The sequence below is a fragment of the Lampris incognitus genome, chromosome 19, assembly GCF_029633865.1.
Source record: "Lampris incognitus isolate fLamInc1 chromosome 19, fLamInc1.hap2, whole genome shotgun sequence".
NCBI lineage: Eukaryota > Metazoa > Chordata > Actinopteri > Lampriformes > Lampridae > Lampris > Lampris incognitus.
This window is the reverse complement of record NC_079229.1, coordinates 18,684,898-18,697,541: the sequence shown is the minus strand read 5'-3', so window position 1 is coordinate 18,697,541 and position 12,644 is coordinate 18,684,898. Positions and strand designations below refer to the sequence as shown.

Here is a 12,644-nt window from a genome sequence, read left to right as displayed (position 1 = left end):
GACACTTTCAGCTCTTCACTGAAGGGCTAAAGTGTAAAAGTCACTTCCAGTGCAAAACTGCGCTATTTGGTTAGCTAAGGCTCCGGCTTCCCTTTCGAGAGTCTGAGAAGTCCTCAATATTGTTCTCCACCTTGGGAATGTTTCTGTGGGCTCTCTGGCATTGCTTTTAAGAGCCCACTATCATAAGGTCCACATAAAAAAAACAAAACACCCAACACCCCCCCCCCCCCCCCCAATAAATGTCACAAATCCTTCAGCTGTCTGGGCTCTTGGTGTATTCTACACCAGCGGTATAGTGGTAGGTGGATGAGAATATGGGATACTATGACCACATCACGGTTGTACTGTTTTCGAAAAGTTTCGTTAATTAGCGTGAATTACATGTGCACCCACGACCGGTGTGTATATCCTACATGGCAGACCTTGGCTCCACCACCAGTTGCATCAAGTGTTGATGTTAATGAAGCTGATGGTTGGGGTGTACGCTCCATGATACCGCCTGAGAGACGTTGGTGTACTCTACATCTGAAGAGAGTTATGCCTATATAGGACTTCGGTTTCACCTCTGTGTATTCCTATACATTTTGTGAAAGCAATCTGACTTTTTTCCCCGAAAGCAGCCAGCCCCTGAGGTCCTTGATTGAGGGTAGCTTCATCTTGTCTTTGTTTTTACTGTAAACATTCAGGAAGATGCCAAAGAGCACCAGAAGGCCACCCCAGATGTACCTGAGCAAGGAGAGAGGAGAGGTTGGAAAATTTAAAGAGATACTTTGACTTTATGATGTTGTACTTAGACCTGTTTTCCCTTTCCAGATAGTTGCTGTATCATGAGGAAAAAGTTTACTCATTTGTCTGTAATTTTCTTTCTCATGGCAAATTAGCATGCTTAGCATTCTTCATTGAAACAAAGGACTACAAAAAAAAAAGGAAAGAAGGAAGCTGTGTTTAATTTGTAAATGTACTATGAGCCCAGTCATTGTGGAATGCAGATAAAGAACACCAGGAAAGGAAAGTCCCAAGTTAAATCCAGTCCTTCATCAGTACACAATAGCCAAGAGGATAGGAAATGTGGTTGCATATGGGCCATTATAGTTTAGGATGTTTTTTGTATGTTACAAGTTTTTGTGTAATTGTTGCAAAAGTAAAGGCAAAAAGAAGGGGGATGAGAGGTGGAAAAGTAAAGGAGTAAAAGGGCGAGCAAAAGAGGCAAAGAGACACTGAGCAGAGGCGCCGAGTTCTGAAAATGGACTGAGGACATGAAAACCGGGGTCACAGAAGGCAAATGTGGTTTCAGACATCAAGGGGGCGTTCAGCCTTCCTTCAAACATGAACGAAACTGCTGAAAGTCAAAAGGTGGAGATACTTACTGAAAAGTAAAAGGTTTTGCAAAGAACATGAAGGAAAGTATGATGGTCATGGCCTTTCGCCCTGTAGTCACTGCAAAGAACAGAGGAGGGAAAAAGAATCAGGAAAACACCATCCACTTGTTCCTGTTTTAGTCTTAACGTATTGATCAGAAACACTGCAGAGCATTTTTCAATACAAGAAGAGTAACCTCTCATTAGAAATAAATAGGGTTTGTACTTTTCCCTGAAACCTTGAAAAAAAACCCAACTAAATTTCTAAATTTTCTTTTTTTAAATTTTCTCCCTTTTGCTCCCCATCCGGCATGTCCAGTTCCCTGTTTCTCTAAGGGCCCACCATTGCCTGACCCCTATGGTGGTTGATGACACATGTAAAATTGCAGACTTCTTCTGGAGACCAGTGTCATTTCCCTCAAACCCCCCCTGTAGTAGTATGGGCAACAATCCAGTTAACTTTTACGGAGACTGTGCAGTCCATTGACTGACAAAACAATTGTCAACAGAGCAAACAGAACTGTGACTACCGAGCAAGTGTTTTTTTTCAAGTACCATATTTCCTGGACTACAAGTCGCACCGGAGTACAAGTCGCAGCAAAAAAAATGCATTATTGTGAGGAGAAAAAAAACAACAACATATAAATTCGCTTCGGCGTATAAATCGCATTTATATGGTGGTACAGTATTTTCAATTGAGTCACAAGATTAAGCAGTGCCACCTAGTGGCCTTAGTTGAAATGCAGCATATTTGTCCAACAAAATTACATTGTATAATTCGCTTTCATCATCATCATCATCATCATCATCATCATCATCATCATCGGCGGTCAATCGAAGATTGGTCACTTTAGAATATAAATCGTAGGACCAGCCAGATGGGTAAAAAAACAGCGACTTATAATCCGGGAAATACGGTAGTATGCCTGACACGATATTGTTTGGGCAGACTATTGGGAGAATTGACTCAATTTTTGGTAAGTGCTCTTGTTATTTATCTCTAATGCAATCTTAAAATTAATCTTGAAAGTATGACAAATCAAAGAATGAGATTATCTCATTAGCGCTATACATTTTAAAATGAGATTAAGATGGCTCTGATCTGACAGGATTGTATTTAATAAGATCTGACGTCTTTTTCAAAGATGGCTCTGTTTGTTATGTTAGCCGATTATGGTTTGGGTTAAAATACATTTTGTCAGTAGTAGGGTTGTGTCTGAGCAGATGCTTCTGAATTCCAAACTCTTAAGTGAAAATCAAACAGATTACAACAATCACATTTTTTCATTAATTATACAGGCGTAACTTGACAGCACTTAAACCTCAAAAAAAAGAAGAGCTGTTTGACCAAACTGTTTCTTTTTCTTTTACCTGTGACAGCAACTAGAGCGCCGAAGAGCTTGATCAAGGCCAGTACGAAGGAAATGCCAAAATAACCCGTGAGAGAGAAGAAGAATGCATAACCGTACGTCTTCACTGGATGCTGGAAAGGAAGAGCGGAGAGACATGACTTAAAACATTTACTTAAGACAGTATCAAATAATGCTACTTCTATTTAATTACCGGAATGAGACCACGGCGTCATCAAGAAACCAAAAGAAAAACATATTCCTGAATTCTAAACAGGCAACCACATCATCAGAGCAACTCGTATGATAATATTCAGCAGAAACTAAAATAGGAAGTACTGTCTGTCACATTTGAACAAAGTTACACAAAGAACATATATACACTAAGTAGTCAATAAGAGTGTGTTAATATATGAACATGCCACATTCACTCCATAGCTGGCAAGATCAGTCTTCTCACTGTGCAAGTGTGACTAAATACAAATAAAAGAGAAGGGTGTCTGGGTAGCGTAGTGGTCTATTCCGTTGCCTACCAACACGGGAATGGTCAGTTCGAATCACTGCGTTACCTCCGGCTTGGCTGGGCATCCCTACAGACACAACTGGCCGTGTCTGAGGGTGGGAAGCCGGATGTGGGTATGTGTCCTGGTCGCTGCACTAGCGCCTCCTCTGGTCGGTCGGTCGGTCGGGGCGCCTGTTTGGGGGGGAGGACTGCGGGGGAATAGCATGATCCTCCTACGTGCTACGTCCCCCTGGCGAAACTCGTCCTTGTCAGGTGAAAAGAAGTGGCAGGCGACTCCACCATGTATCGGAGGAGACATGTGGTAGTCTGCAGCCCTCCCCAGATCAGCGGAGGGAGTGGAGCAGCAACCAGGACGGCTCGGAAGAGTGGGGTAATTGGCCGGTTACAAACGGGCAGAAAAAAAGTGGGGACATCCAAAAAAAAGAAAAGAAAAAGAAACTAGTGGTGCATGCAACACGCATGCACATGTCTCCGGTTTATTTATGAATCCTCCATTTATTCTATGATTTAAGCAACACCTTGTGCATTATCACTGTCTTAACACAAGATCTGGCACAGTTGTAGAAATTAAGTGCACCTTTGACACAATTTTTCGTAAATATTATTAGCACAAAACAGATAGGAGTGTTACTTTTTGAAAAAAAAAAGACAACTGTGAACAAGCCCTCAGTAATAATATGCAATATTCAAAAAAAAAAAAAAAATCCAGGACATTTTCCAACTGAGAATTCTCCAATACAACAATGACCTTTGTGAAAAAAAAAATTCTTGGGGAAATGACTTGAAGTTAAATAGGAATATGTTTTAAATGGGCTCACCTCTGAACAGAATGCCACTGCTGGCCCCAGCCCACCCACACACAGCAGGCCAGTCAGTATGTAGATAAAGCCAATGGAGTACGAGTACAGCACCTTGGGACACAAACAATCATGAAACCAATTTGTCGCCTCAACACAGAAAATCACAGGATCACAATTCTTAATGACAAAGCCTAGAACAAAATATTCTGGTTTTGATTACTGGATCCAACAAGGCTAATTTCCATGGCTGAGTTTTTTTATTTTTTATGCATCTTATTGTCAATGAGTTGTCAACATCCTGCACCTGTAATGTACTGGAAAAAAAACAAAACTGTACCATTTCAGAGTTGGAGCCATTATGTAGCTTCATAGCTTTCTCCTGCACATTTCCGATTGCAGCGTCTGCACACAGTGCCATGGAGATAAGGAGGACACCTATACCAAACATACACACACACGCACGCACACACACGCGCACACGCATGCAAACACACCGACCATGGGAATTTTAATATGTGCAAACTAAGGCAACAATTCAGATCAGGCGCTAAATGCGATGGAGTTGGTTGGGGGAGTTTTTTCTTTATCTCTCCAGCCGGCAGTCTCTAAGGAGACGCCTCGCCACTTCCGTGACGAGGCGAATCCAGGCCGAACCACTGCCTTTTCTGACACACTCAGAGACGCATTCATGTGACGAACAAAAGCCGACTACGCCCCCTCCCGAAGACAGCGTTGCCAATTATTGCTGCTTCATCAAATCCGGCCATAGTCGGATCTGACGAGACCGGGGCACGAACCCCGGTCCCCAGTGGGCAACTACATCGACACAAAGCCGATGCTTAGACCCACTACACCACTGCGGACACAGTTCAATGAGTTTAAAACTGTAGATTATAAAAAGATTTTTTATAATTAACTGAAATTGTTTATAATAAAAATTACTTTAATCACTTATTTTCTATATTTATGGAAAGAAAAAAATCACTGATTTTCCATCACAGGTTGATGGAAGGGTGCTGATAGAAGGGTAGTAATAAATAAAAAAAAGGGATATATATATCACAGCAACAACAAATGACTTACACCTAAATGCGCATCTGTTCTGGCAAGTTTGAGACCCATAAAATTAACCTCATCTGAGTTCTAGCCCTTCACATGGCGATCTCCATGGAACCCCCCACACACTTTTTCTCGCCAATTGTATCTGGCCCTACTCTTCCGAGCCATCCCGGTCACTGCTCCACCCCCGCTGTCAATCCTGGGAGGGCTGCAGACTACCACATACATGCCTCCTCCGATACATGTAGATTCTCCAGTCGCTTCTTTTCACCTGACAGTGAGGAGCTTCACCAGGGGGACATAGCGCATGGGAGGATCCCACTACTCCCCCGTCCCCCCCGAAAAGGCACGTTGACCGACCAGAGGAGGCGCTATTGCAGCGACCAGGACACATACCCACATCCGGCTTCCCACTCGCAATCACGGCTAATTGCGTCTATAGGGACGCCTGACCAAGCCGGAGGTAACACAGGGATTCGAACTGGCAATCCCCATGTTGGTAGGCAACGGAATAGACTGCTATGCCACCCGGATGCCCACTTCTCCATGGAATTTAATGTGTTCACACCACAGACTGCTATATTATTAAGCCTCTACAAGGCTGTTCAGTCTCAACGGGTTGTCTCATGTTAACAGCTGCCTGCAATTCCCTTTTATTTTGGTAAGAAACACCATCGTTGTAGCATCATTGGTCGGACAGCTATCCATTACCTACACTGACTTGACTGGTGGAATCTATTGAGACAATGTGGTTGCTTGTCATTTGAGCAGAGTTGTTTCAGGACTAGCCTTAATTCATCTTGTGAGAGAAAGTGAGATATTACCTGTGACGTTGAAATTGGGGGCCACCTTGCTGTCAGCCAGGGTAAACCAGATGAGACCCAGACTCATGCAAAGAGCAGCGGACACGTCGGCCACATTGTAGCGTTTACCTGCAAAACATAGACAGACAACAGTTAATCCATGTCTTCACACTGATTTCCAAAATCAAAATCCTATTAATATATCATTTAACTTCAAGAAAACAAAACACAAGAAAACAAAAAAGTGTAACGCTATTAAAATTAATCCATCCATCCATCCGTTATCCAAACTGCTTATCTTGCTCTCAGGGTCACGGGGATGCTGGAGCCTATCCCAGCAGTCATTGGGTGACAGGTGGGGAGACGCCCTGGACAGGCCACCAGGGCCCACACACACACAAAATCACATAGGGACAATTTAGTACGGCCGATTCACCTGACCTACATGTCTTTGGACTGTGGGAGGAAACTGGAGCACCTGCAGGAAACCCACGCAGATATGGGGAGAATATGGCAAACTCCACACAGAGGACGACCCAGGACGACCTCTAAAGTTGGACTACCCTGGGGCTCGAACCCAGGATCTTCTTGCTGTAAGGCGACTGCACTAACCACTGAGCCACCGTGCCACAGAGCACCATTAATGCACACATATAATCATCCCAATACATCCAATCACTAGTCATAAGATCACCGTCTTTCCCTTTCCTGAACCAAACTTTCTCAAATTCCTCATCAACTCCTATCAAAATTAATCCATCCTGAAAACCAGTTTAAAAAAAAAATCCTTAGCTGTGGTCAAACTTCCCAATATCCCGTTACAGAAATCGCAACCACACAAAACGTGAACCAGGATGAACAAAGTATTTCAGAGGGAAAGCTTTTCTCTGTCTCACTGATTCGAATGGATGATGTAGCCTAAATTTCATCACCCTCCTTTATGGTCAGAAAAAAAAAAAAAAAAGGAACCTCTGAACAAGTTGAAGTAAGGATGCATGATGATATCGGCACATCATTGGTATCAACCGATAAAAGGTTTCAAAACGAAATATCGGCATAAGCCCAAAATGCCGATATGACAGGCCGATAAGATGAAGCTTTAATTATGTGCAGCGCACGTGATGCAGACCGTTGACCAGGCACAGAAAAAAATAGAGATCAGCAGCGTGATGCCCATGTGGGTGCGCGCGGCTTTCGTGGTCAATGTAGCAGCTTCAGTTCAGTCCACTACCGGAGAGACTCGAGGTTCTCTGCAATTAAACACATCACTATCGCCAAAGGAGGAATGCCCACCAATAAACAATGAGTTTTTCTTTTCTTTTTAGTTAATTTCTACCTGGACACAAGTAAAAGTTTTACTTAAAAATGTGTTTTCACAAAAAGCAATCTTCCTTATTAAAAGTTTTTAAAAGTTGCACAAGGATTGTAACAATGGAAAAAAAAATCAAAAACATCAGTACAGCCAGTTTCCAAACTGGCTGACAGACTGATGCCTTGAGGATGACAAGGTGACGCAGCGTCAGTTTGGCCGTGGTCGGCTTTGATTCCCCTGGTTTGCCTTTGAAGGCCCTCAGATCAGATGCGAACTCACACCCCTCCCTCCGTCCCATCCTCTTTCCCCCTCTGCATCCTAAGTGAACACAGTCCGTTTTCCACTTTGCCCCCCCTCAAGGGACCGTGGTCTGCATATCCATCCATCCTTCTCCATTACCGGAGAGGTGGGGGGAGTAGAAAGAAAAAAAATATTGCACAAAACCTGTCTGACGGTAAAGATGTGGAAACTTGTGAAGGGTGAGTGTGAGGATGAAAGAGGATACAGAGCCAAAAGCAGCAAGTGGGAGAACCACTCGCCGGGGCTTTGATGCCTGAAAACAACAGACATGGATGATAAAAAAAGGGTTACTGAAATTTGAAAGGTGGTCGCTGCTTCAAAGGGATGACGTGCAATGACTGGAGTGAGGTGCAAGGCAGGATCTCTGGAAAGTTAGTCTCCCCTGACTTACGTGGCATCTAACGGGGTTATGGTCAATTCCCTTTCAGTTCGGTCGATTTTAAAATGTACATTGAATTTACAATTCCCAACAATAAAGATGGAGCCCTCATTCTTGGTATGTTCCATATGGATTGAAAGAGAACTTTCTTATGGCAAAAAGTTAACAGTTCTGAAGAAAATCAACTTCATAATTTAACTGAACTGAGAGTGAATTGGCCCAAAACCTGGAATTGAAACAACTGGCTCTTTGAGTCTCTACTGAAACACCAGATGGAAAAAAACATTGGGTAGAACGTAACCACACATAAGCAGACTTATACATTTAGAACAATACTTCATCATCAACAAAATGGGTAAGATATAAAGCACATTAACTGATGCTGAGGTGATGGTGAATGCTTGCTCACAGGCTTAACAGTATTTTGATGTGTTATTAACAACTCCAAGGATATCCCTGGCTCTCATCACTAAACATTAGGAAAGATATCCATCCATCATCCAAACTGCTTATCCTGCTCTTAGGGTTGCGGGGATGCTGGAACCTATTCCTGCAGTCATTGGGCGGCAGGTGGGGAGACACCCTGGACAGGCCGCCAGGCCATCACAGGGCCTTAGGAAAGATATGCAAAAAATAAAAAATTGGGGAAGAGGGCCATGTAACCTTGCTCATGTGTTGGACTAACTCCTTTGTTTAACTGCCTGTCCACCTTTTATCCTAACTGGCTTTTGCTTTTGGGGAGTGATTTGTGCTCCTCGGGGCATGCGGGGCTGCTGCTCTGTGGACTCCTGGCCCCCCTGTGGGCTTGGTGTTCCTCTGGGGTTGCAGTGCTTTGGGCTGTTCTGTTGGTCGTGGGGTGTCTGCACGACTGTGGGACCCATGGGTGGCTGCAGAGCCTGTCTGCTGCTCAGAGACACTACGATAAGTCGCGGATCTCAGACACTAGGATTAATCCCGTGCACTCACAGATGGACATATCACATATACACTACTAGCATCTGCCTCACACAGTCCTTGGAACAATCTCTGGATTACATCCGTCTTCCTTGTCGTTTCCCCCCCTTTTTTTCTGTCTTCTCCTTTATCGCTATAACTGCTACCCTAAACTGACATGAACACATGTCAGCGCCAGTTTATGTTTCTGTCATATCAGATACATGTTGTCATTTTTCATTTCTACGTTTCCTTGTTTCACATGTGGTGATTGCCCCCCTCTTGGAGAAGCGATGCTGATTGGTTGTTTAGCTGATCAAACATGCTTAAGAGGGGGACTGATGAGGGCTATAAATGTATTACAAAAACTCTGCTCTTGTCATCCCACAGATCATCCAAGGATGGAGTTATTATAAGTGGTTCTTGATAATCAATAAAGACTGCCTTTGCAGGTGGAGAACCACTAACCCAATGGTAGAATAACTCTGTCTGGGACACATTGGGATACAAACTCCCTGTGTTGTAAGACAAATCTGCCAGACTGACAACACAATAGTTAGCTGCCTTATTAATCTCAAAGGGGAGACTGGATAGCAGATAACAAAGACCCCATTTAACCCCATTTGTTTTGAACACAGAATAAATAATCAAATAAGTTTAATTCAATTCATTATACCTTGGCCATACACTGACTGTTAAAAAATCTGATACTATCAACTGGAAAAATTTAGTGTAGATCCCCCCCCCCCCATCAACAAAGACAACTGAACTTTCCTTATGGGACAATTGAGACATTTTAATGAGTTATATCAAGATTTGGTACCCATATCTAGTTAACTCGAATAAAGCTATATAATATTAAAAAAAAAACCTTCCAAGCTTGTAAATATATCTAAATAATATCAAAAACATTCCAAACAATGATTTCTTATCCACTCTCCTCCACCGAGTAAACAGCTGCATTCACAGAGCATCTCTTTGGTAAGTGAATGAATTCAGAAATCTGTGTATTTCACGGTCTCCACTCATATAAGCCCAAACGTTCTCTGATTCCTGCATAGTTTTACAGGACAGTTTTATACATGGTCAGTAAACACATTGTTTGTCAAAAAGGAATTCTGTCAGTGAAGTTTCAACTGACCTTGTATGAACACCCCTCCGATCATGACAGGGATCAGTTTACAGCACTTGAAGATGACCTGTGTTGGGTAGTTCAAGTAACCCAAAGAGGTGTTGGACAGGCCCATGGTTCCAACTGTTAGAAATGCTATGATCATATAGGTCTTCCCTGGTATCCTGTAAAGACATAGGAAAAAAATGAAGTAGAGGAGAAACAGCTATAGACTTTTTGGTATTACAACCACAGATGTAAGAATAAAAAAACCTCTGTGCTCAACTGATTGTGAGGAGTGGGACCATTTTCAGATATAAATGGATATATGCCCATGCATATGTTTGAAAAACATTTCTGTCAAATGTGATTTAATCATGGTATAATAACAACCAGTGTCCCAGGTCATGTACACTGTTGCTTAAGACCAGTTGGTTTTAGCTAACATACTGTGAGTAAATGTAAGAGCTGTAAAAACGTAGAAGAATAGTCTTTTTCATTGGACCACAAGATTGTTAATTTATACCAGAATAACGATACCTTCTGCGTTTGTCCTGTGTGAGCTGGAGTTCCACTAGTCCAAACATTGAGTAGAAGCCAAATTGGACCAAGGTTAGGTACCATCCAAAAGGCTTAAAGCCCTCCACAGAAAAAATCAACTCCTGGAGCGAAGCAGAGATTTACGTAAAGAAGATTAAAAAAAAACCAAGTTATATCATAAATGGACCTTTTCTGGATCAATCCATTATCTTCGTCATCAGTTTTCTTTTCGGTTGGATAGACAGGCACATAGATAGCCACAACTATATGTCACTGAGAGCAGTGTGCAGACTTTTTATTGTCACAACCTTTGTTACTTTTGTCTACAGGAATCCCACACACTAATCCTGGAAACCCTTTAACAGTAGCAGTGCTCAATACCTTTTCAAAATGCTATGCTTATTTAGGTCCTTTCAGGCTGTGCTTCTCTTGATTATTTTTCCTGTCTTTGTTGTTGCCACATTTACCTGCAGGTATCCATAGATGAGGTAAAAGAGGAAGACTCCAGCAACACAGATGAAGAACTGTGTGGGAGCACCGAAGCTGGTCAGGTTGATGCCCAGGACCCTAAGTTCCTCCACAGACTTGATGTGGGGGGACATTACCTCTGTGGACGAGGTGATGGAGATAGAAATGTGCTTTCGCGAGCTGTTGTAGCCCATGAGGCCGAATTTGCCACTCATTATGCCTGTAGGTGCTGGGGGCTGTGGGTGAGAGAGGGCAAAACCAGGGAGAAGGGAAGCATTTATCACAGTTGTTACTCATTCAGATATTGACGTTGGCACTGACTTGTCTCCCTGAAAACATTCTGTACTCCCAACATATTCAGAGTGTCATTGTGGGACAGCAGCAACGTGAAAAGGGATACTTTAATCCAGGTTGACACATTTACAGCATCATCAAGTGACGATGCTAATAAAGAAGCTAATAAATTGTATGACCGCTATACTCCTCTGTCACCCTAAATGGAGTACACAATGATTATCAGGGATTGGGTATTTCGGGATTATCAGCAAATGAAAATAATTGTTTGGATATTTGGTATAAAAAGTATCTACGACATTGCATATTAATCGAGCCAATTATCACTTAAATAGCCGAATTACGTAAGCATGGACTTGGAAAAACAAACAAACATAAATGATGCAGATTAAATCAACCGTTCAAAGTTTAACTTTGAAGTTTACATTTGTATGGGGTGCCAAGTTGAGTCAACTAAAAATATGCCAAGCGGTGATATATATGTTCCGTGTTTAAGGACGGAGGCTATATCGAGGAGAAAAACAGCTCTGAACTTGTATTTTAAAAGTCGAGCCATTAAAAACCACAACCTTTAGTATGACAATTTGATAACGTGAGCTAGGCTACCTGAAGCTAGCAGTGGCTAACGACTTAGCAGAAGCTGGCGTTTGATTGCACGCAAACAGTCTAAGCATCTTAAGCTCGGTTGTCTTTTACGAAAGATGTGGCAATTTAAGCGGCGAATTGACATTTCCTTATCGGCTTTGCCTTCGTTCACATGATCTACACATGGTAAGACAAACAAGCTAATAAGGCTACCTTTAACAACACTTCCGGGTTTCTTTACATCAGCTAATCTGTTCTTCAGAGGGGATCCCGGTAAGCATCGTCTCCCTGAACGTGACAGCTTCATCTTGCACCAAATGTAAACACTGTCATATCTTTCTTCTGAAATGACAAACCATCCAGGCTACATTGAGAAGCTTGTCAGTGTGCAATTTGCACTTGCTGCAGTGGCAGTAGCCAACAACTTCCGCCCCGCCTCGAACTTTGACCTCTTTAGTCATTGGTCGACTGAACTATAAACGTAAACAGGTGAGGGAATCTTTATTTTGCAGTATTGATAACACATTTTAAGTCCAAGAGATAACCTTCCGCGCGTTTGTAGATTCTTGAAAGACAGGAAATGATAGTATTTTAATTTTCGCCATCGTTAGAGTGGACAATATCAGATCGGTTGTCTCGCTTTGTCATTCATTCAGATGGTGAATTCAGATGGTAATCTTGTTCAAGATGAGGCAAAACCACATACAGGGTCAGGTAGGCCTCTGTTACCTTGTTTGAAAGGTCAGTTTCAGCTGTACCATTCATCAGATGGCAAAAGATTTGTTTCTAATATCCTCTGTAGTTAACATAATAATTTATTAACTTTACAC

General features: G+C 42.4%; 1 protein-coding gene across 1 annotated transcript; it reads right to left on the bottom strand.

Moving 5' to 3' along the window:
- Positions 1 to 249: 249 nt before the first annotated feature.
- slc35b3 (solute carrier family 35 member B3) lies at positions 250 to 12,205 on the bottom strand. The gene is made up of 10 exons (XM_056299625.1): positions 12,028 to 12,205; positions 10,935 to 11,171; positions 10,468 to 10,589; positions 9,958 to 10,112; positions 5,914 to 6,021; positions 4,368 to 4,465; positions 4,049 to 4,141; positions 2,730 to 2,841; positions 1,368 to 1,437; positions 250 to 726 (listed from the first exon to the last, which is right to left on the bottom strand). The coding sequence occupies exons 2-10, from the start codon at positions 11,148 to 11,150 to the stop codon at positions 576 to 578; spliced, it is 1,125 nt and encodes a 374-aa protein (XP_056155600.1). The 5' UTR covers positions 11,151 to 11,171; positions 12,028 to 12,205; the 3' UTR covers positions 250 to 575.
- Positions 12,206 to 12,644: the final 439 nt, after the last annotated feature.